This window comes from Nerophis ophidion, linkage group LG07 (assembly GCF_033978795.1).
Source record: "Nerophis ophidion isolate RoL-2023_Sa linkage group LG07, RoL_Noph_v1.0, whole genome shotgun sequence".
Taxonomy (NCBI): domain Eukaryota; kingdom Metazoa; phylum Chordata; class Actinopteri; order Syngnathiformes; family Syngnathidae; genus Nerophis; species Nerophis ophidion.
This window is the reverse complement of record NC_084617.1, coordinates 62,918,643-62,941,990: the sequence shown is the minus strand read 5'-3', so window position 1 is coordinate 62,941,990 and position 23,348 is coordinate 62,918,643. Positions and strand designations below refer to the sequence as shown.

General features: G+C 39.4%; 2 protein-coding genes across 5 annotated transcripts in view; both read left to right on the top strand.

Annotated features, from left to right (window-relative positions):
* dgcr6 (DiGeorge syndrome critical region gene 6) lies at positions 1 to 7,838 on the top strand. Of its 2 annotated transcripts, XM_061906836.1 has the most exons (6): positions 1 to 345; positions 2,442 to 2,524; positions 2,662 to 2,822; positions 5,240 to 5,340; positions 5,433 to 5,573; positions 7,452 to 7,838. In XM_061906836.1, the coding sequence occupies exons 2-6, from the start codon at positions 2,463 to 2,465 to the stop codon at positions 7,527 to 7,529; spliced, it is 543 nt and encodes a 180-aa protein (XP_061762820.1). In that variant the 5' UTR covers positions 1 to 345; positions 2,442 to 2,462; the 3' UTR covers positions 7,530 to 7,838. The 2 variants fall into 2 exon arrangements, with proteins under 2 accessions (XP_061762820.1, XP_061762819.1); XM_061906835.1 differs by lacking the exon at positions 2,442 to 2,524 and having other exon boundaries at positions 5 to 345.
* A 2,651-nt stretch (positions 7,839 to 10,489) lies between these two features.
* Positions 10,490 to 23,348, top strand: part of slc7a4 (solute carrier family 7 member 4) — a 29,124-nt gene continuing 16,265 nt past the window's right edge. For 2 of the 3 annotated variants that reach the window (XM_061906832.1, XM_061906834.1), the window contains exons 1-2: positions 10,490 to 10,632; positions 16,147 to 17,207. In XM_061906832.1, the coding sequence (XP_061762816.1) occupies positions 16,226 to 17,207 (982 nt within the window). In that variant the 5' untranslated portion in view covers positions 10,490 to 10,632; positions 16,147 to 16,225. The remainder of the gene's footprint in view (positions 10,633 to 16,146; positions 17,208 to 23,348) is intronic. The other variant, XM_061906833.1, reaches the window with a different exon arrangement.

Genomic DNA, 23,348 nt, shown 5'->3' with positions numbered 1-23,348 from the left:
TCAAATGGGCTCCAGGGACGGCGGGGCGTGGCCATCCCTGCTTTGCCCTAGTGTTTAATGCTAACAAGTTAAAGCGTAACGCGCACACCTTCTAAAATAATTGTCAATTATTTGAGTTGTATATTTGTTAATTGTTTTGTTTTTTTGTTATAATATTTTGCTTGTCATACACTTCTCTCGGAACACGTCCCATTGAGTGAAAGCGTTACTTAGTCACACGTGTTATTGTTTTGTACTTTAGATGGAGGGCTATCCTGTAGTTACTGACGGTGACTCTATAAAACAACAAGAACGACACTACTACCTGTTGTCAGAGTTACAAACCCTGGTCAAAGATTTACCGAGGTATTTCAATAATTAATTTAAAATTTATTAGCGACTTGTTCAGGGTGTACTGCGCCTTCCGCCCGAATGCAGCTGAGATAGGCTCCAGCACCCCCCCCCCGCGACCCCAGTAGGGACAAGCGGTAGGACATGGATGGATGGATGTTCTAGATCAGCACGGTGGAACAGGGGTTAGTGCATGTGCCTCACAATACGAAGGTCCTGAGTTCAATCCCGGGATCTTTCTGTGTAGTGTTTGCATGTTCTCCCCGTGACTGCGTGGGTTCCAAAAACATGCACCTGGGGATAGGTTGATTGACAACACAAAATTGGCCCTATAGTGTGATTGTTGTCTGTCTGTGTTGGCCCTCTGATGAGGTGGCGACTTGTCAAGGGTGTACACCGCCTTCCGCCCGAATGCAGCTGAGACAGGCTCCAGCACCCACCGTGACCCCGAAAGGGACAAGCGGTAGGAAATGAATGGATTGATTACTCCAGGGCAGTGGTTCTTCACCTGGTTTCGATCGAACCCTAGGAGTACGGTGAGTTGGACTCAGGGGTTCGGCGGAGGTCAAGTCACACGCGACTCATCATGTAAATAAAAACTTCTCCCTATCGCCGTATTACGGGTACGGCAACAGCAGAAGTCACACTGATTTGTAGGTGTGTAATTTGTTGTGAGTTCATGCACTGTGTTGGTTTTGTTCTTTTAAAGGCCTACTGAAAGGAGATTTTCTTACTTAAACGGGGATAGCAGGTCCATTCTATGTGTCATACTTGATCATTTCGTGATATTGCCATATTTTTGCTGAAAGTATTTAGTAGAGAACATCGACGATAAAGTTCGCAACTTTTGCTTGCTAACAGAAATGCCCTGCCTCTACCGGAAGTCGCAGACGATGACGTCTCATGTTGATGACTCCTCACATCTTCACATTGTTTTTAATGGGGGCCTCCAACAAAAACAGCTATTCAGACCGAGAAAACGACAATTTCCCCATTAATATGAGCGAGGATGAAAGATTTGTGTTTGAGGATATTGATAGCGACGGACTAGAAAAAAAATAAAATAAAAAAAAACGCGATTGCATTGGGACGGATTCAGATGTTTTTAGACACATTTACTAGGATAATTCTGGGAAATCCCTTAGCTTTCTATTGTGTTGCTGGTGTTTTAGTGAGTTCAACAGTACCCGATAGTCGGAGGTGTGTGTCCACGGGTGTCTTGACGCCAGTGTCTCAGGGAAGTCGACGGCAGCTTTATGGGCGGCACAAGCTCAGCTGATCTCCGGTAAGAAGCGACTTTTTACCACAATTTTCTCATCGAAACTTGCTGGTTGACATTCGGTTGGGATCCACGTTCGCTGTGATCATAGTAAAGTTTCACCTCTGTGAATTTCAAAAAAGGAATCACAGTGTGTTTGTGTGGCTAAAGGCTAAAGCTTCCCAACTCCATCGTTCTACTTTGACTTCTCCAATATTAATTGAACAAATTGCAAAGGATCCAGCAACACAGATCTCCAAAATACTGTGTAATTATGCGGTTAAAGCAGACGACTTTTAGCTGTGTGTGTGTGCAGCGCTCATATTTCCTAACAGCCCGTGACGTCAAGCGTACACGTCATCATTACGCACGTTTTCAAGAAAAAACTCCCGGGAAATTTAAAATTGCAATTTAGTAAACTACTAAGGCCGTATTGGCATGTGTTGCAATGTTAATATTTCATCACTGATATATAAACTATCAGACTGCGTGGTGGGTAGTAGTGGGTTTCAGTAGGCCTTTAACAAGGTGATGTTCATGCACGGTTCATTTCGTGCACCAGTAAAAAAACATGGCAACACTTTAGTATGGGGAACATATTCACCATTAATTAGTTGCTTATTAACATGCAAATTAGTAACATATTGGCTCTTAACTAGTCATTATTAAGTACTTATTAATGCCCTATTCAGCATGGCCTTATTATAACCCTAACCCTCTAATTCTGGCCCTAACCAAAAAAATCTAACTTAAGTCTTTGTTACTTAGAATATGTTCCCCATACTAAAGTGTTACCAAAAACATATAACTTGGTCTTGAATTTGAAAAAAAAACATTTTATTTTTCACTAAAGAAGGGTTCGGTGAATTCGCATATGAAACTGGTGGGGTTCGGTACCTCCAACAAGGTTAAGGACCACTGCTCTAGGGACGAACGGTAGGAAATGGATGGATGTTCAAAAATGTTATGTCTGGGTTGAGATGGTTACTTTATATTGTTTTGGGATGGATGGATGCTCTCATAATCAATTGTTCAAGTCTTATTTTATGCTGTTAATAGTTTTCATTTGACAGCTCTTTCCAGCAACGCCTGTCCTACAACACACTTGGTGATCTGGCCCTGGCACTCATCGATGGAACTGTTTATGAAATAGTGCAAGGCCTCCTCGATATTCAACACCTGACAGAAAAAAACCTGTACAACCAGAGGCAAAAGTTGCACTGTGAACACCAAGGTAAGGCCTCTTACTAGAAAATCTACATGACGGAATGGCAGATAATCACTCAGCTGTTGTATAGAATAAAATCTATCTTTGTTGTGATTGTATATTGTACAACAAAATTGCAAGTAAACCCCTTTAGTGCAATTTCATAGATGAAAACATACAATACATAAGAACATTGGTACAAAGATAAAAACAAATACATAAAATACAAACTACACAGGTCATATGCACTAACATTCTTTTTTATGCCCTGATTGTGTTCAGCGACACTATTTCTCTCAGGTTGAATCAATCAATCAAAGTTTATTCATATAGCCCAAATCACGAGTGTCTCAAAGGGCTGCACGAGCCACAACGACATCCTCGGCTCAGATCCCAATGGGCTATAATGAGAAACCTTGGAGGTGACCGCAGATGTGGGAAACCCCTTCCCCCGGGCGACCGGTACAATGGACGTCGAGTGGATCTAGTTAATAGTGTGAGAGTCCAGTCTATAGTGGGGCCCTCAGGAGTTCATCTTGAGTGGAGACAAGTCAGCTGCGCAGAGACGTCCCCAACTGCTGCACAGATGAGTGGTCCACCCCGGGTCCCGACTTTGAACTGCTAGCGCAACATCTGTGGTCACCTAATTTATGCCGAGAAAAGAGATTGCAGATCAACTGGTCTAAAAGGGTGGTCTATTAAAGGCTAGAGCAGCGGTTCTTAACCTTGTTGGAGGTACCGAATCCCACCAGTTTCCTATTCGCATTAACCCTTCTTTAGAGAAAAATAAAATATATTTTTTTCTCAAAGTCAAGACAAAGTGATGTGATTTTTTTTACCGGTGCACAAAATGAACCGTGCATGAACATCACCTTGTTCAAAGAACTAAACCAACACCGTGCATAAACTCACAACATATGACACACCCGCAAATCAGTTTGACTTCTGCTGTTGCCGCATCCATTGTCAGCCGATAAGGGAGAAGTTTTTATGTTCACCAGGCCTGGGCATTTATTTGGACTCGGGGGCCAAATTTAAGGAAAAAAATGTCTCTGGGGGCTGGTATATCTATTTCTAGGAACACTAATACAAAACCTTGCAATAATGTCAGAGAGAATGCTAAAAACGTTATGACAGACCACCTTAAAAAACGGAATGCAATCTTACATTTTTTTTACTGAATATACATGAAAATAAAGAATGTGGGATTTACAATATTATCTATGAAGGATAAAACACTGATTATTGACAACATATGAACGTCACCCCCTCTCCATCCACATATTTTACAATCAAGCGAAACACAACAAAAATGCAACAAAAAACAAAATATGAATGCAAATGGTAAAAAAAAAAAAACCACCTAAAATCTGATATATATGAATATATTGTAAAAATCTCCTTCCGCGTCTGTCCCTGACACCCGCATTTCAGGCCTTGGAAACATTCCCCACCCACACTGCTTAGTGCCTGGTCTGAGCTGCTGTTACTTAGATGATCAAAGTAGTTCATTAGATGACCAAAGTAACTAATTAAATTACCATAGTAACTGGTAAATCATGCAAAAGCGCAGATTTCAACCATTGAAATACTTAATGTAGTTCAAGACTTACAATCATTATAAAACATGAGTACACATCCTAATGGCAGCTATACTTTCCATCTTAAAGATCTAAAAAAATGATTTGGAAATGTCCGGTGGGCCAGATTGAAAAGCTTAACGTACTGCATCTGGCCCCCGGGGCCTTAATTTGCCCAGGTCTGATGTACACGATGAGTTGGGTATGACTTGACCTCCACCGAACACCTGAGGCCGACTCACCGAACCCCTAGGGTTCGATCGAACCCAGGTTAAGATCCACTGGGCTAGAGTATACAAATGAGTTTTAAGATGGGCTTTAAATGCTTCTACTGAGGTAGCATCTATAAATGTTACCGAGAGGGCATTCCAGAGTACTGGAGCCCAGTAGAAAGTGTTCTTGAACCTGTTTGTCCGGCTTTTTATCATCCTGTATATCCTGCCTGAGGGCAGCAGTTCAAAGAGTTTATGTCCGGGGTGAGATGGGTCCCCTATGATGTTTTGGGCCTTTTTTGAGGCACCTCACACTGTACAGTTCATCTAGGGAGGGGAGAGAGCAGCCAATGATCTTCATGGCAGTGTTTATGACCCTCTGAAGTGCATTTCTCTCTGCCGCTGTGCAGATGGCTTACGATACACACATGCAGTATGTAAACACACTCTCATTGAGCAGCGATAGAAAGACACAAGCAGCTTTTGTGACAGGTGGTTCTTTCTGAGGAGTCTCAGAAAGTAAAGTCTCTGCTGTGCCTTTTTGGTGGTCCACCACAAGTCTTCCCCGATCTGGATGCCCAGGAACCTGAAGTTAGAAAAATATCAAAAGTTTGTATTTACTAAGTTATAGTTTTGTGTGTCTAACCTGCAGCTCTAAAGCAAGATCTCACAAGGAGGCACAAGGAAGCCCTGCTGTCATGCAAGCCTCACAACCTGGCGCTCCTCAAAACAAATCATCAAGCTGAGCAAGAGGTTACCAGCGGGAATAGCTGTATACTTTTACCAGAAAAAGCAACGCAGATTCTTATAATTCCCTCGTTTTGTAATAAATTGTTTTCTTGAAGGCCTTGGAAATCCGTGTGCGAGAAGAACAAAGAATGATGGATAAGAAGATTGTGGTGGAAATTGATCAAAAAGTGACGGATCAACAGAATACTTTGGAGAAAGCTGGAGTTCCTGGATTTTATATCACCACTAATCCCCAGGTGAGCAGGCTAAAGCAGCTTGATTGATACAGTACATTAGATACACTCAAAGTCCGATATAAGCAGTCGCTGGGGTCCATAAAATCTTGACCGCGTTATTACCGGGATCATATAATCGCAAACCTTTTTATACCATTTAAAAAATACATATATATATATCAATCAATCAATCAATCTTTACTTATGTAGCCCTAAATCACTAATGTCTCAAAGGGCTGCACAAACCACAACACAAACCACTACGACATCCTCGGTAGGCCCACATAAGGGCAAGGAAAACTCAGACCCAGTGGGACGTCGGTGACAGTGATGACTATGAGAACCTTGGAGAGGACATATACATGTATATATAATGATCACATCTTATGTGGTGAAAACATTGGGGGTTTGCAGACTTACCAAGGCATAATGGTTTAAGTTTGAGTTCCTGTCTTGTTGAGTGAGCATCAGCATGACTGTCTTTTCAATCAATCAATGTTTACTTATATAGCCCTAAATCACTAGTGTCTCAAAGGGCTGCACAAACCACCACGACATCCTCGGTAGGCCCACATAAGGGCAAGGAAAACTCACACCCAGTGGGACATCGGTGACAATAATGACCCAGTGGGACGTCGGTGACAATAATGACTATGAGAACCTTAGAGAGGAGGAAAGCAATGTTGTTTGAATCCCTCTCTGCGTTGTGCTTTGTAGTTTGTTCTTGCTTGCCAGTGTTGAGACCTATCTCGCCGCATGTTGTACGGATGCCTCTTTTTCAAAGTGGACACGCGTCAATGATCCGCTTTAGAAATGACACAAAAAGGTCTGTTTTCTTCTTGATGTAGACAGGTAAATGAAAAAAATGGGCATGCCAAACATCCCGTGTGACAGCATCTTGAAAGTAAACAAACATTTGTCCCATCTACTATATGTCACTGCCGGCAAACGGCAAGAGTTGATGATTGGTGGATAGTGCTTCCACGTCACGTGAATGGTGTATTGCATACTTGCCAACCTTGAGACCTCTGAATTCGGGAGATGGGGGAGGAGGGCTTTGGTGGTAGCAGGGGTGTTGTTTGTAGCGTCCCGAAAGAGTTAGTGCTGCAGGGGGTTCTGGGTATTTCTTCTGTTGTGTTACGGTGCGGATGTTCTCCTGAAATGTGTTTGTCATTCTTGTTTGGTGTGGGTTCACAGTGTGGCGCATATTTGTAACAGTGTTAAAGTTATTTACACGGTCACCCTCAGTGTGATCTGTATGGCTGTCGATCAATTATGCATTGCATTCACTTGTGTGTGTGTGTAAAAGCCGAATATATGGCTGACACGCTGTTTGTATGGAGGAATAGCAGATGTGGCGACATGTTGTAAGGGACGTCAAAGACAGTGCCTTTAAGGCACGCCCCCAATACTATTGTCCGGCTGGAAATTGGGAGAAATTCAGGGTAATGGTTGCCCCGGGTGATTTTTGGGAGGGGCACTGAAATTCGGGAGTCTTCCAGGAAAATCAGGAGGGTTGGCAAGAATGGTTTATTGTACTCCCATGTCACACAATTGGGCACTGTCCACCAGTAGACCCAGTAGGTACGGTCGATACAGTATTGATAATCGATAATTTGGTGGGGGGGGGAAACAATGCGATAGACTCGTGGGAAAAAATTGGGCAAACATTTGGGGTAGGTAGGGTCGATGCAGTATTATCAATAATCTGGTGGGAAAAAAAACAATGCGATTGACTCACGTGGGAAAAAAATTGTGCAAAAATTTGGGGTCGCGTTATATCGGACTTTTGAGTGTACCGGGAACATTAAGGATTATTAAGTGATTGAGATAAATATGAAACGGTGGATAATGCATTCGCTAAATTAATTATCTTTCCATGGTTTGTGTTCATGTCAGGAGCTAACAATGCAGATGAACCTACTGGAGTTGATCCTGAAGCTTCAACAGAAAGAGTCCCAGTATGGACTTCTATGACAATGAGCACAATTTAATTTAAGACAATGACGTGGAGGTCACGGTATATTTATCACAGGTAAAGGGGACCGACCTGTGATGATTGTAATTTACAGTTTACACACTTCTTGTGGTTTAGATAATTCATCCATCCATCCATATTCTACCACTTAATCCCTTTGGGGTCGCGGGGGGTGCTGGTGCCTATCTCAGCTACAATCGGCCGGAAGGCAGGGTACACTCTGGACAAGTCGCCATCTCATCGCAGGGCCAACACAGATAGATAATATGTATCGGATATGCTTTGATGTAATTGTTGGTGTATATTAACTGTTAAAAAAAGACTGCAAAACACAGCATTGCGAGCTATACACAACTGTATGCAAGTCCACGCTCAAATGCATGAACTTTATGATTTGATGCTTTGGCAGTGTATCCAACATTGTAATATTTATAAGTCAGAAAAAAGGAAAATCATCTTACGTCCCCTTAAATGTTAAATGCAACATGAGGCATTTAATAATTAAAATAATGTTCAACTCTACAACAATTAATGAATATTTGAGTTCCTGACACTAGATTAGAGCCCTATTTTTCAGTTCTGCATGGTTTTTGTTATATTTATACAATAAGTGTAGTTTTGTGTTGTAAAAAAATACCTCAAGGAAAAGGGATTTGAATGAGACTCAATAGTAGTTTTTACTATTGTTTACTTATTTTGCACTATCGCCTTTATTTCTATTAAACAATTATATGTAATAAAATTGATTATTTCATTTTGTCTGTATTGTTACATTGACTTCTATTGTTAAAATGTTCTTAATTTGCGTAAAATCTTTTTCTGATTTATTATGATTATAATCACGATCAACAAATTGAAAGCAAAATAATTCAATGATCTTTCCAACTTCCAAGTAAGAAAAAGTTTCAGCGATACTGGCTTTGCATTTACTTAATATCGGATTGATTTGAAATTTGGTTGTATTGCCGAAAACTATACTGCTGAGGCTCTTCGGGTTTTGGCTTGGGATCAGAGGGGCAAACATTCAAAATGGCTACCATTCATTGAGCACGCGCTGTGCAGATGTCAAAGTATTATAAAAGGTTTGGATCAGCAGCGCCCAAACATTTTGCCTCCATGGCCCAAAGTGAAAATGGGCAGCAAGCCAAACGTAGCATTTGTAATTGTAGAACACAAATATATAGCTGCTATAATATAAAATGTGTTACTTTCGCCCACAGACCCCACTGGTTTAGGGCCAAATATTTTTTGAATTCATACAGAAATTTGACATACAGTATTTCCTTGAATTGCCGCAGGGCATATAGTATGCGCCTGGCTTGAATTACTGCCGGGTCAAACTTGCTTCGCAAAATAATTAGTGCATGCTTAGTATTACCGCCTGGTTAAACTTGTGACGTCACGAGTGACACTTATCCTGTCATCATTTTCAAAATGGAGGAGGCTATTTCAATACCGGTAATTTGAAATCGCATAAAGGGAAGAAGATTAAGAGCTATTCAGTAGGATTTAAGGTCCAAGCTATTGAATACCGGTATGCTAAAAAGAATAGTAAGCAGCTATGTTTTATTAATACACCTGTGTAGTGGTGGAGCCGACATTCTGACAGACAGGCAGGGCACGCTGGAGCCCGGCCTAAGATGGCGGCGAAGAGACGGCGAGCGAGCGGAGAGGAGTAGCGGAAAAGTGACCTAGACTGAAGTTTTATTTAAAAAAACAAACAAAGTCAAACTGCTCAACCCATGTCCTTCCTTAGTGGTCCTGGGAACCCGCAAGACGACTGCTTGAGACCGTCACAATTCCGTAGCTGCGTGTGTCAAATATGAGTCATTAAATGACTCCCGCCTCCTGGTGGTAGAGGGCGCTAGTGATCCTTCTTGCGACTACTCGGCTGCAGAAGAAGTGACAATGAGTGACGTGATATGTGCTGGGACGGATATGACGGACCTTTTAGGATGTAACACTCTTATGCTGGCTATGTAAACAACCGGGCTGAAATAAGGCAAGTACCCGTCCCAAATACCCAGTGTATTATTTGTACAATAACACTTTCTGGTGGCAGCGGTGGGATAAAGAGATCACCCATGGAGCAAAACGGGACGGGGAGTTCCCAGAGGATAATTCTGTCGTCGCCCGCACTTGAGGAGCCGAGCCGAGCTAACTGATTGCAGCGGTCTAATAGCAGTTTTCTAAACTGAACTTTCATTCGAAGCAGGAGGTAATAAAGGAAGATCTCCATCGAGACAGCGAGACTTTTAAAACTGAAGAAAGATAAGGAAGACTTCTATAAACAAGTTATCGATGCTTTTGATCAGAAGGAGCTGGCATGGACTTCATTTATAAGTAAAGGTAAGACCATAATAACGTTTTTTTTATTAAATGTGCTTTTCATGATGGTATCCTTACATCACACTCAAATTTTTACTGCATGCCTTTGGTAAGTGCCGGAGTGAAAAGAGGTTTTAAAATAGCGCATGCTTACTTTTACCGCATGCCTTTGGTAAGCGCAGGGGTGAGAAGAGGTTTTAAATTAATTAGCGCAATTCAAGGAAATATGGTAGTAATCCTTGCAAACTCGACATAATATTTTAAATCTTGAGAAAAGGGTTTCTCGCAAATCAGTGTTCTTGTGTGCCACGGGATACAGGATGATGTGCAGTGGGAAATTATCTAATTTCACCTATTTAAATTAAAGATTTTGTTTGCAAACCAGTCTGCAAATGATGTGTTGTGGTTGAGTGTCGGTGCTGTCAAGAGCTCTATTTTGTACTGTTTTTGTACTAGTTTTGATTATTGTTTCTCGTCTTTTTTTTTTTTTGTAAATGTTGAAATTTATAAATAAAAGTTAAAAAAAAAAAGTAAATAAAGATGCTCACCAAATCCCGGAAGTGCCTCTCAGTCACGTGGTCGTGGTGAGTATGGGCGGGGCCACCGTTTAAGGCGGCGGCTGGCCCTTTAAGGAGCATCCCATGATGGCTGTTAGTTAGTCCTCCACGCTCATCCCGCTCCTCCATCACTGCAGCTCCATTCACCCCGGCAGCCTCACACTCAATTCGACACCTGCAGGCGCAGATGGGGAAACAATAAACCGCGGCGGTAAATGTATGATTTTTTTTTAATTCAAGACCGAAATGTATTATTTAGCTTGCAACGCTGCCCAATCGGCCTTATGCGACTCGCATTACAGGATAGCTTGTTTCCATGCGGGGGGGCACAGCTTACCTAGTGATCCGCCTCCATCTTGCCATGAATTATTAATTTTCTATTAGGACAAGGTATTTTTGTTGTGCGAGCCAAGTCATGTGTATGCAGGAAATTATGTTATCAGTTGTGATGTGGCGGATATATTATTCGCACCAGGAAATGATTATGTAATTACAATGTGAGTGGAGAGACAAATGCCTATAAGCTTGATGACGTGGCCTATTTAGCACAGCGACGTACAGATATAGGACGCCTCCCTATATAGTTGTTTGTTTTCAAAGTCGAAATGTTATCATTCCAGTTCTTCGCACATTTCTCCTCATATTAGCTGTCAGGTGGTTTCACTTAATGGCCCGTGGGTGTGTCAGCTGCTCCCCACAGCTCTTGAGAAACAGTGACCCATGGACCTCATAAAGTTTTGTTTTAGAGGGGCTATAGGAAATGAGACCCCCCTAAAAAGTTCCTAAACCAAGCCATGATTCCAACTGTAACGTTAAAACGGCACTCATTGTTATCTGATTGAAATGATAGCAATAGTCTAAATAAAATGTGCATATATGGTGACTTCCCGTTTAGTGCAAAGTCGAGCTTCAAAAAGCATGTCTGTCATCAGAAAGGGTTTTATTCAGAAGTCTATGACTTGGCACCCAATTTTGTAAAAACAAAAAACGATTTATTGTTATGTTTACCTTTTAATATAAGGCAAGAAAATATATTATGGTTGGGTATGTGTTTGGAATTCGATTTTGGACGCTCTCTCTTTTTTTTTTTAATCAAAAAGATATAAACACTTTTTCCCCTTTTGTGCGTGTATATATACACACACACACACATATATATACATATATATATATATATATATATATATATATATATATATATACATATACACATATGTATGTATGAGTGTATATATATATATGGGTCCATATATGTATATATATTTGTGTGTATATATATATATATATATATATATATATATATATATACATAGACATATACACACACATATATGTGTATATATATATATATATATATATATATATATATTCTGCACGCACTAAATGAACTTTGCCGGCCGATGATTTCATGTTATCAAAGGGAAAATACGCACTAAATGAACTTTGCCGGCCGATGATTTCATGTTATCAAAGGGAAAATACATTTTTAGATTCTATGATGGCTTCACGGTGGAAGAGGGGTTAGTGCGTCTGCCTCACAATACGAAGGTCCTGCAGTCCTGGGTTCAAATCCAGGCTCGGGATCTTTCTGTGTGGAGTTTGCATGTTCTCCCCGTGAATGCGTGGGTTCCCTCCAGGTACTCCGGCTTCCTCCCACTTCCAAAAACATGCACCTGGGGATAGGTTGATTGGCAACACTAAATTGGCCCTAGTGTGTGAATGTGAGTGTGAATGTTGTCTGTCTATCTGTGTTGGCCCTGCGATGAGGTGGCGACTTGTCCAGGGTGTACCCCGCCTTCCGCCCGATTGTAGCTGAGATAGGCGCCAGTGCCCCCCGCGACCCCGAAAGGGAATAAGGGGTAGAAAATGGATGGATGGATGGATTCTATGATTTGCCTAGTCAGCAAGGAGACACCGAGAGTAACAAGCGGTAGAAAATGGATGAGAAAGGACGGATTTAAAAGTGTATATATATATATATATATACACATATATAAATATATACACACACACACACACACACACGTATGTATATATATATATATGTTATGTACATAAATATATATACACATACATATATACACACACATACATATACATATATACACACACATACACTTTATATATATATATATATATATATATATATATATATATATATATATATATATATAAAGTGTATGTGTGTGTATATATGTATATGTATGTGTGTGTATATATGTATGTGTATATATATTTATGTACATAACATATATATATATACATACGTGTGTGTGTGTGTATATATTTATATATGTGTATATATATATATATATATATATATATATATATACACTTTTAAATCCGTCCTTTCTCATCCATTTTCTACCGCTTGTTACTCTCGGTGTCTCCTTGCTGACTAGGCAAATCATAGAATCCATCCATCCATACACTTATATATATATATATATATAGGTGTGGGAAAAAATCACAAGACTACTTCATCTCTACAGATCTGTTTCAGGAGGGGTTCCCTCAATCATCAGGATTGAGGGACCCCCTCCTGAAACAGATCTGTAGAGATGAAGTAGTCTTGTGATTTTTTCCCACACCTACATATTGCGCTCTACCACGGTATCGAGCACTATTCTCCGGATAATCCAATCAAGACATATATATATATATATATATATATATATATATATATATATATATATATATATATATATATATATATACACATATATATATACACATATATAAATATATACACACACACACACGTATGTATATATATATATGTTATGTACATAAATATATATACACATACACATACATATATACACACACATACACTTATATATATATAAGTGTATGTATGTGTATATGTGTATGTGTATATATTTTTTATATATATATATATACACATATATAAATATATACACACACACACACACGTATGTATATATATATATGTTATGTACATAAATATATATACACATACACATACATATATACACACACATACATATACATATATACACACACATACACATATATATATATATATATATATATATATATATATATATATATATATATATATATATATATATATATATATATATATATATATATATATATATATATAGTGTGTGTGTATATATTTATATATGTGTGTATATATATATATATATATATATATATATATATATATATATTAACTTGGGACTTCCCGCGGGACAGATTTTGGATGCTGACGGGCCATAGTTTGGAGACACCTGGTTTATAACAATATGAAAGGTTGAGTTAATCACAAAGATTATTTATTCAACTTAAACCTTTGATTTAGGTTATGTCGTTTTAACACAAAGTTTGGGTTTAGGTCAAGCTGATTAGAAAAATTATTACTAACCAAATATACTGCGTCAGAAAAGACTCATAAATAATTAACAGAAAATAAATGTACATCCAATTGTGTTGTGCTAATAAAAAAAATAAATTTGTCACTTTCGTCATAATTTTCGCGCCTAAGAAACTTATGTATGATTTAAGCTCCAAACTTCTTCAGTTGGTTTGACATTGTAATTTCTGACAAGAGTGGTGGAAAAGTGCATTATAAATGAGTAACCCTGCGGCTCATAGGGACCACAACTGAAAAACAGATATTTTTTAGCGGCCCAAAAATGACCCCCGGCCCTATGGTTGAGAAACACTGGTATAGAGAAAAGGCAAGGCATTGGCTCTTCCAGAAAAGAGAGTAACCCAGATAACAAACTATGATAATGTTTCTTCAGACAATGATGAACTGATGAAGCCAATGCTGTGCATTCCTTGTAATATTCCTGACCCCAAACAAATTAGATTATGAGCCTAATTTTACAGCAGACAACAAATCTTATTATTTGGTTTCTGCAATAATCTGTAATCTGCAAAAAACAACCAATTTGCAAAATAATCCATGTGAAAAGCTCATACAAAAAATAACAGAAGAAACATAGAATTAAAGAGATGGTTTGACAAAAACAGACTTAACTAAAATAAGGCAGTAACAGGGGAGAAAGTCACCTACAAATAGTAATTGACGGCACAGACCGGGTTAAATAAACCACATTTATAGGTGTAATAATAGATGAGATAATGAACTGGAAATTTTTGTATAAAAAATATACTAGATACAGTGACCAGAAATTCTTAATAATAATTAATAAAGCCAAATATCAATCCAATCCAATCCACTTCATTTATATAGCACATTTAAACAACAAGAACCTTTCCAAAGTGCTGCTTAGCCATGTTAAAAACTATATTAAAAAACAATATTATGGTCCACCAATGACTGAAAAAAAATATATATATATAAAGCCAATATAAAAATAAATATGATTAAAAACAATTTTAAAGGTTAAAATCAATTAAAACAGTAAAATAAAAATCAAAGTGTATAAAAAACACAGAGGACAACAGAGGACAGAGGACCACACAACTCACATAGTGTTAAAAGCCAAAGAATAAAAGTGGGTCTTAAGACGAGACTTAAAACACTCCACTGTTGAATCAGTTTGGACATGGAGGGGCAGAGTGTTCCAGAACTTAGGGCCGACCACAGAGAAGGCCCTGTCTCCCCTGGTTTTAAGTCTGGTCTTGGGCACCACAAGCTGGAACTGGCTCTCGGACCTCAGAGCGCGCGCAGGAGTGTAAATTTGGAAGAGGTCCGAGATATACTGAGGTGCCAGTCCAGGTAAAGATTTAAAAACAAACCGCATTGTTTTAAAATCAATTCTAAAATGAACAGGGAGCCAGTGTAAACTCTGAAGAATTGGGGTTATATGCTGGCGTTTCCTGGAAGTTGTTCTGGAACAACTCCACATTCTGTAATGCTCACTAGTGTTACCATATCTGAGTTATTGTGTAGCAAATAACAGCAAATAAAATACATTTCTTAGTATCTTCCGTATTGTTATCAAATATCATTATCCCTGGAGAACGAGGCTCAACATGTCACAGGAGCAGGCTAACCGCTAAACTAGCTCTAACGCTAAGAAATAAATGCTGAGTAAAGTTTAAGACTTATAGCTGGAACAGTGTTACAGCAAAAAATAAGCACAGGAAATAAAAAAGTAGATTAACAACAGTCTAGATAAAGGAATGTTTGTGTCACATTGATTGATCCAGAAATTGATGGTGTTGATACTAAGGGCAGTATCAGTATACGACTGATACCAGATTGATTAGGTCAATATTTTCTCTCTTTTGTTGGGTTGTTAATGTTTACAAATTCAGGGAATAATTCCGTGGACACCCTAGGATCGACGAGCTTGACTGTTTAGTATTGACTTTTTTATACACAAACAATTGTTTGTAATAAAATCGAATAAGCAACTCTTTTAGATGTTGTGATGATATTGTTGAACTGTCAGTAGGTCTCATAATAAATAAATTGGAAACATGTACAGGTAATACATGTGATCGTATCAGTATTGATATCAGACGATCTCACTCATAGCAGCATAAAAAAAAAACCCTTATGTGAACTAAAATAGAACTTAATTTCATTTATCTGTCTTTCAAATTGAGCACTGGAAGTGAAGAAGCAAAGGTGCAGGAGGAAATAAACTCTGCTTCTTCTTACTCCTTTTCTGACATGTAATGAAAAAAAGTGTAAATATGCGATGTTGTAATTGTATGCATTTTTTAAATTAGATAAAACCCTTACCATATAACATGCTGTATGTGCTTTGTGTTATTCCAGGTCACCTTGTTAGGACGATAATGGATCAAGTGTGACTTCTTCACCCTCCCGTCCAGTTGGCCGACCTAACTCAGTAGCTATGGCAACCTGTCAGAGGGGCTGCGCGCCAGCTGTGCGCTTTTGTCAGAGGCTGAACCGACTCAAAACACTGGATGATGACATGATGGCCACGTCACTGAAACGCTGCCTCTCCACCTTGGACCTGACGCTGTTGGGTGTTGGCGGCATGGTGGGCTCCGGCCTGTATGTCCTGACAGGCACAGTGGCTAAAGACATGGTCGGGCCCGCTGTCATTGTATCCTTCATTTTCGCAGGTATTGCCTCTTTGTTGGCAGCCTTTTGTTACGCAGAGTTTGGAGCGCGCATTCCCAAAACAGGATCGGCGTACATGTTTACTTATGTCTCTGTGGGAGAGATCTGGGCCTTTCTGATCGGATGGAATGTGATTCTAGAGAATATGATCGGTGGTGCCGCCGTGGCGCGAGCATGGAGTGGATATCTGGACTCCATTTTTAACCACGCCATCCAAAACTTTACTGAAACCCATATCATGCGGTGGGATGTGCCCTTCCTTGCCCATTACCCAGACTTACTCGCTGCAGGCATTCTCGTGGTTGCCTCTCTTTTTATTTCCTTTGGAGTTCAAGTGTCCAATTACCTCAATCACATTTTTTCCACAATCAGTATGTGTATCATAGTTTTCATCCTGATCTTTGGATTTACGCTGGCAGAACCCGCCAATTGGAGTCAAAAAGAAGGAGGTTTTGCACCTTTTGGATGGTCTGGAATCTTGGCAGGCTCAGCCACATGCTTCTACGCATTTGTAGGTTTTGATGTGATTGCATCCTCAAGTGAGGAGGCCAAGAATCCTCAGAAGGCTGTTCCTATTGCCACAGCAATATCCCTTGGACTGGCAGCTACAGCCTACATCTTGGTGTCCACAGTGCTCACATTAATGGTTCCCTGGCATACTCTGGACCCCAACTCGGCTCTGGCAGATGCTTTTTTCCGCAGAGGCTACAGTTGGGCTGGAGTTGTTGTGGCTGTGGGTTCCATCTGCGGTGAGTCGATATTGTAGTGCTCATACAACTACTTTCTACTTAACAGAGATATAGACTTTACAGTGCAGTGGAACCTCTAAAGAACCACAGATGTGTTTGATTAAAACAGTCAGTGAAACATTTTATTAACTATACAGGCACTGTTTGAGTAAAAAAAAAAAAAAAAGAAGTGTACAACCTAAGAGTGACTCAACAAGTGTTTTGAGATTAAAGCTGTCTCTCAGCTAGTTGTTATGCTTTAAATAAAGGGTGTCATATGATTTTTGTTCTACATTTTTAAAACAATTCCTTACGGTGTACTTAACATGTACGGGCGGTGATTTGGCCAAAATGTTTGGGTAGATTTTGTTCTACACCATCTTCGAGCCGTCTCTTCAAAATGAGCCGTCTTATTTACGTGCCAAAGTCCTCCTCCAGGCCATGCTTTCTTCGACTGCGTCTCCACCCCGTCAACCATGTTATAGTTTTTAGCACTACCATATCAAGTCTACTGACAGATATAAGTTAGAACTGTAAGCTACTTTGTATTTGATATGGCAACAGCTGGGGATTTTTAACATGCATGTGCAAATCTGCCCCACAACAAGAGGATAGAGAAAAATAAGAAACGTATTGCCTACAACTTTGGACTACAACTGAATAAAAATAATGACTCGCACACAGCTCTTCGCGTAAACCTCTTCCACATATGGAGATAACCGCTGAAGTAACTAAGGCCACGAAAGTCTCAAATTCCAATCGGCTTGTTTGGAGCAATTTCGGAAGAAGATGGTTTTATGAATATCTGCGCCATGTCTTCGTGGTTCGATTTCACATTTTCAAGGGTTATGTAGATCCCAAATACACAAAAATAGGTACCAACAGCTTAGACAAGTTGGTTTCGTATAATAGTGCTCCTTTTAGCAGAGATACTGACTTAACAGTGCAGTGAAAACGCTAAAGAACCACAGATTTGTTGATTTAAAAAGTTCGGGGTCAATAAAACCTTTTATTGACAGTGCAGGCAATGTTTAAAGGGGTCATATTATGATTTCTTTCTCCATTTAAAACACTTCCAAGTGGTCTACAGAACATGTCATGGTGGTCCTTTGATCAAAATTTTGCATAGATTATGTTTGACAGTCTTCCAGCCACTTTCTGACCATCTCATCACAGTGCGCTTTTTTGTGGGTTGTCTAATTTACGTGCCTCTAGTTCAACAGCGTCTTCTCCCCACCAACATTGTTTTTAGTGCTTCCATAGCAAGTCAACTAAAAGATTAAGTAAAAAATACACGCTACCTTGTACTAAAAATTGCAACAGAGAAGGGTGCATGTATGAGCCAGTCTGCCCCACAACAAGAGGATAGTGAAAAAGAAGGCGCTTATTGATTACAACCCCAACGGCGAACTCGCGCAGAACCCTATGGGTGAATTTACACCAAATATGGAGAATCTGCTGACGTCAACAATGGCAAAAACGCTGTCAAATGGGCAAATTCCAAACAGCTCGTTTCCCGGAAGTATGAAGGAAGGCAAGATTGTTTCATAAATATCTCTACTTTGCCTCCACGGCTTGATTTAACATTTTTGGGACTTATGCAGATCACAAATACACAAACACAAGTACCAATAGGTAAAAAAAAAAAAAGGTAATTACTCTTTAAGTCAAATGAAATACAGTAGTACTTCAACTTAAGAGTGTTTTGAGATGAGCGCTGTCTCTTAGCTAATAATTATGCTTTAAGTTGCAAGCCAAAATTTGAGTTACAAGCATCCCTGCCATTAGTTGGTGTAGTATATGTCACAGTGAACCCCGCTCAAAACATCTGGTCTCACTGGCTAGCATTAACTTAGAGCAGGGGTCGGGAATCTTTTTGGCAGAGAGAGCCAAGAAGCCAAATATTTTAAAATGTATTTCTGTAAGACCCATATAATTTTTTTAACACTGAACACAAACGCTTGCATTTTTAAGTAAGACCAACATTTCTAGAGTATAATAAGTCTCTCATTCTTTGTAATAAAATTGTTATTCTGAAGCTAACTGTGGAGGGGGCGTGGCCTGTGGACCTGCAGCGAAGCGGGGTGTGCCAGGACTGGCTTTGAAATCAGCGATGGGTGCGTAGATGGCCCACCAGGGCTTTATTATCTAATCACCTGTCGCTATGTTATAAGCAGCAGCCAGGAGGAGAGACGGGGTTGAGGCTGGAGCCAGAGTGCGAGCGAGAACGAAAGAGAAAAAGACAATTGCTGGAAAGCAACTGAGAGACTTATTGAAAAATAAAACAATATTGTAACCCTGAAACAGGCTTTCATATCGGTGCTTGGTGGTCTGAAGAACCCCCATGAGGGCAAGCCACACACTAACCAATAACAAATAAATTATTTTCTTACCAATAACGCAACTTCTTGAACAGGTGTGGTAGAAAAGGATGAATGGATTAAAAAAGCACAAGAATGTTTTGTATTTTGAACATTATTTTTAACACTGTGATTACAAGTGGAATTATTCATTACTTATCGTGTTAAGCAATGTCAGCTCAGATTTACCTGAGAGCCAGATGAAGTCATCCAAAGAGCCACATCTGGCTCTAGAGCCATAGGTTCCCTACCCCTGGCTTAGAGCTAGAGATCGACTTTATTTTTCATCCATGGGAAGGTAGAAAGTGAGTGTGAAGGACAGTGCGGAGAAGAAGTGGATGATATTCATTGAATTCAAAAACAAAAACATCACTCAGCATGTCACCAACTTACCAAAGCAATTCGAGCGTACCACTGCTAGTCTGCACCATACTGAAGCAGAATGATTCTCACGCCAGCCCTGAATCTTAAAATTAAATCTTATTGGCAGACATATATCCATGAAAATATGGAACAGATGCTGATGGTGTGTTTGACGGAGAAGCAACTGGATGGAGATACTGGAGAAGTCCACTCCATGTTAAATACTCTACATTATTTTATAAAACTACTGTAGTTGTTAATAGTACATTTTTATTGCATTGTTTTTTCAGACAATATTTCTTATCTAAAAGTGAGTTTTTATTTTTACAATGAGTTTTTCATGTAAAAAATGGGCTGTTTTAAAGGGGCCACAATTTATTTTAATGAATTTATATTGGATACCTTGATTTGTGATACAAATGTTTTGAGTTAAGCATTCCACCAGAGAACCAATAAGCTCACAAGTTGAGTTACCACTGTATAACAGGAAGTTGATCATCAACTGTTAAACTTGGTTGAAGTGGTTTCTGCCTTTATGGTTATAATCCTCTCAAAAAAACTTAAATAGTTTATGTAATTCCAATTCAACTGTTCAAGGCACCCAAAAACATTTTACATTTTACAAAGTTTTACAAGCAAAAATATGGGACATACAGATAACTGACGAATAAAATCAAGACATGAACATTAACCATTATTTTTATCTTTATGGAAATGTATTTCTCATGAAGAGAACAATGAGGAAAAAGGGAGGAGGCCAGAGCCAAGTGGATGCCACCTTCTGTAGTTTGCGACAACTTGTTTTTTTGCATTCAATAGTGTTTCTCACCTTCGTTATCAAAGTGATGACACTTTCAATTTTCTTTGACCCTATGGTGCCTTATTTTGCAATCACTAACTAGGATTCTCGCTTGGGGAACGCAAATCATATGAAGGCTAAGAAACTAGTTTGTACCGTGCAATGTTTGCCCGTACAATAATCATGACGGCATACAAGGACCAGGGAAACATTTGGTTCAAAAACCGAATAATACAAAAACCATGCCGTACAAAAAGCCTGATACCACTGTATCCAGTAATAATCAGTGACAGCGAATGTGACTATCTCATAAAAGGGAGGTATCTGTGCGTTTGGATTGTGTGAGTTTGTGAAGCCCTTTGAGATTAAGGGCCATATAAATACATTTTGATTGATTGAACTGCTCTTGTGTAAATAATTGTTTTCTGTACTCAACTACCAGGACTCACTGCAGGTTTTCTACATTCCAATAAGTTCACCTTTTTTTCACTTGAGTCTTGTTGAGTTAAACCTTTAACTTAACTTCCTTAAACTCTTACAATACATGTACAGTGGAACCAGTTTGAGTCTACCTCATTTATGACAACCTGTCTTTAGTGGATCAACTCATCAAGGCCATTTCCACCATCAATCAATCAATCAATCAGTGTTTATTTATATAGCCCTAAATCACAAGTGCCTCAAAGGGCTGCACAAACCACAACGACATCCTCGGTAGGGCAGGGAAAAACTCACCCCAGTGGGACGTCGACCATTATGACTATGAGAAACCTTGGAGAGGACCACATATGTGGGCAACCATGTTCTTCTCATTTCTGTGCCCGCCTTTTACTCATACATGCTGGACCTCTATTGTGGTGAGACAATTTGAGATCCCTTGGAATCATTCCTATGAAAAATCGGCCTGTTAATGTGGAAATGTATTGCCTCAAACCGTGTCGATTGCATATATCTGATCGGCCACCGATCAGTATCGGCAGATTTTCATAAATATGTGTTCGCTATTGCAGATAATTGCTTTTTAATGACGATCACAAACACAATTCCCTCTGGCTTACACTATTTATAATTAGTCCCCGGCTGACAAGCAGCTAGCAGCTAATTGTATGTCTCCATACACGGTGTGGAGACACTCCCCTAAGCGAATTAGGATCACCTTTTATTGTATTATTTGTTATATGTTAATATAATAAATTGCATTTCTCGGCATCATTGGTATCACAAGTAACAGTATCCCTGGAGGAAAAGGCTTAACACACCAAAAACAAGCCCGGAGCAGGCATTCTAATACCAAGCTCACCGCATAGTTAGTGTCATTACTTGTGATGAAGTCTTGTTTAGTTATGTTCATACTGTCACAACTACGACTATGGAGCAGTAAACTGCATGGATTGTTTTCCCGAGATGCAAAAGGACTGGTCGGGACATGACGTGAAGATGAATACATAAAAAGATAGATAGTACTTTATTGATTCCTTCAGGGGAGTTCCTTCATGATTTATTATATCTATAAAAAAAAGTGCAAACAAAAGGCGCGCACAAAGCAGAGAACAACCTTGGCTAAGAAACAAAAACTACCACAAATTAGGTTGAGGCGTCATGAAGCGTTTCGACACATTGCAAAACTGTATTGATACTGTGTCACTAAATACGGACATCTGCTGGACATTAAAAATCGCTACAGGCAACCTATGGACCGACTCAACTGACACTGATTTTATTAACTACTATATACAATAATATAAAACAAGCTGTTGTATTTCATTTAGGATTATTTCATATGTTCATTTAAATAAAAATATATTTTTATTTTTTTTAGATACAGTCAAATAATGTGAACATGTATCATAACATGGAAATCTAAGAGAACATGTTGTGAATGAGGAGACTTGTCACCAGGGATTTTTTATTTATTTTTTTATTTTTTTACATGCACTCAGAATACGCACTGTTGATTGGTTGTTACCGCTTTTTAATGTAACCAATCAGACGGTTGTGTGGGTGGGACAATGCTGGGTGCTGAGACAGAGGCAGAAGAAGCAAAGCAGCTTGTTAAGACTTTAGCTTAGAAACACCCCCGTTCCGAACCGAAACCCCCGTACCGAAACGGTTCAATACAAATACACGTACCGTTACACTCCTAACAGATCAAGTGGAAACTTTGAGAGAACAGGATGAAAAAGTGCAGCGATTCTGTTGGCAGCAGCATCTCGTTGACAGATGCGCTTCCTTATAAACACAGTTTGGCGCGCAGGCGTCAGTTCGACACAGTTCGCGTATGAGCTCGACGCATGCGCCGATGCATCGGTGTTGCCGTACCCATCACTACCACAAATGCAAAACTATGGACATAAAACAAAAGACTTACTAAACGTGACATGAATAAACAAAACTTACTTGGAAAGAAAAGAGCCGAGCATCATGAACTATGAAATGGCATGAAGCAGTAAACATGGCACGAACGGAGTGATGACGCCAGAACGACCAACAGAAAGTGACAGGCTTAAATAGTCTCTCTCATTAAAAACAGGTGCGTGAGTCCAACACATGAGGCAGGTGAAACTAATGGGTCGACATGGTGACAAAACAAGGGAGTGAAAAAACAGGAACTAATGGAGTCTTGAAGTAACAGAACATAAC

What these genes read in the sequence shown, in the direction of transcription:
- dgcr6 (XM_061906835.1), top strand. Translation starts at nt 242, where the DNA reads ATGGAGGGCTATCCTGTAGTTACTGACGGTGACTCTATAAAACAACAA. An exon ending in GTTGCACTGTGAACACCAAG is followed by an intron (nt 2,823 to 5,239) that starts GTAAGGCCTCTT and finishes TCTAACCTGCAG; the next exon opens with CTCTAAAGCAAGATCTCACA. An exon ending in ATATCACCACTAATCCCCAG is followed by an intron (nt 5,574 to 7,451) that starts GTGAGCAGGCTA and finishes TGTTCATGTCAG; the next exon opens with GAGCTAACAATGCAGATGAA.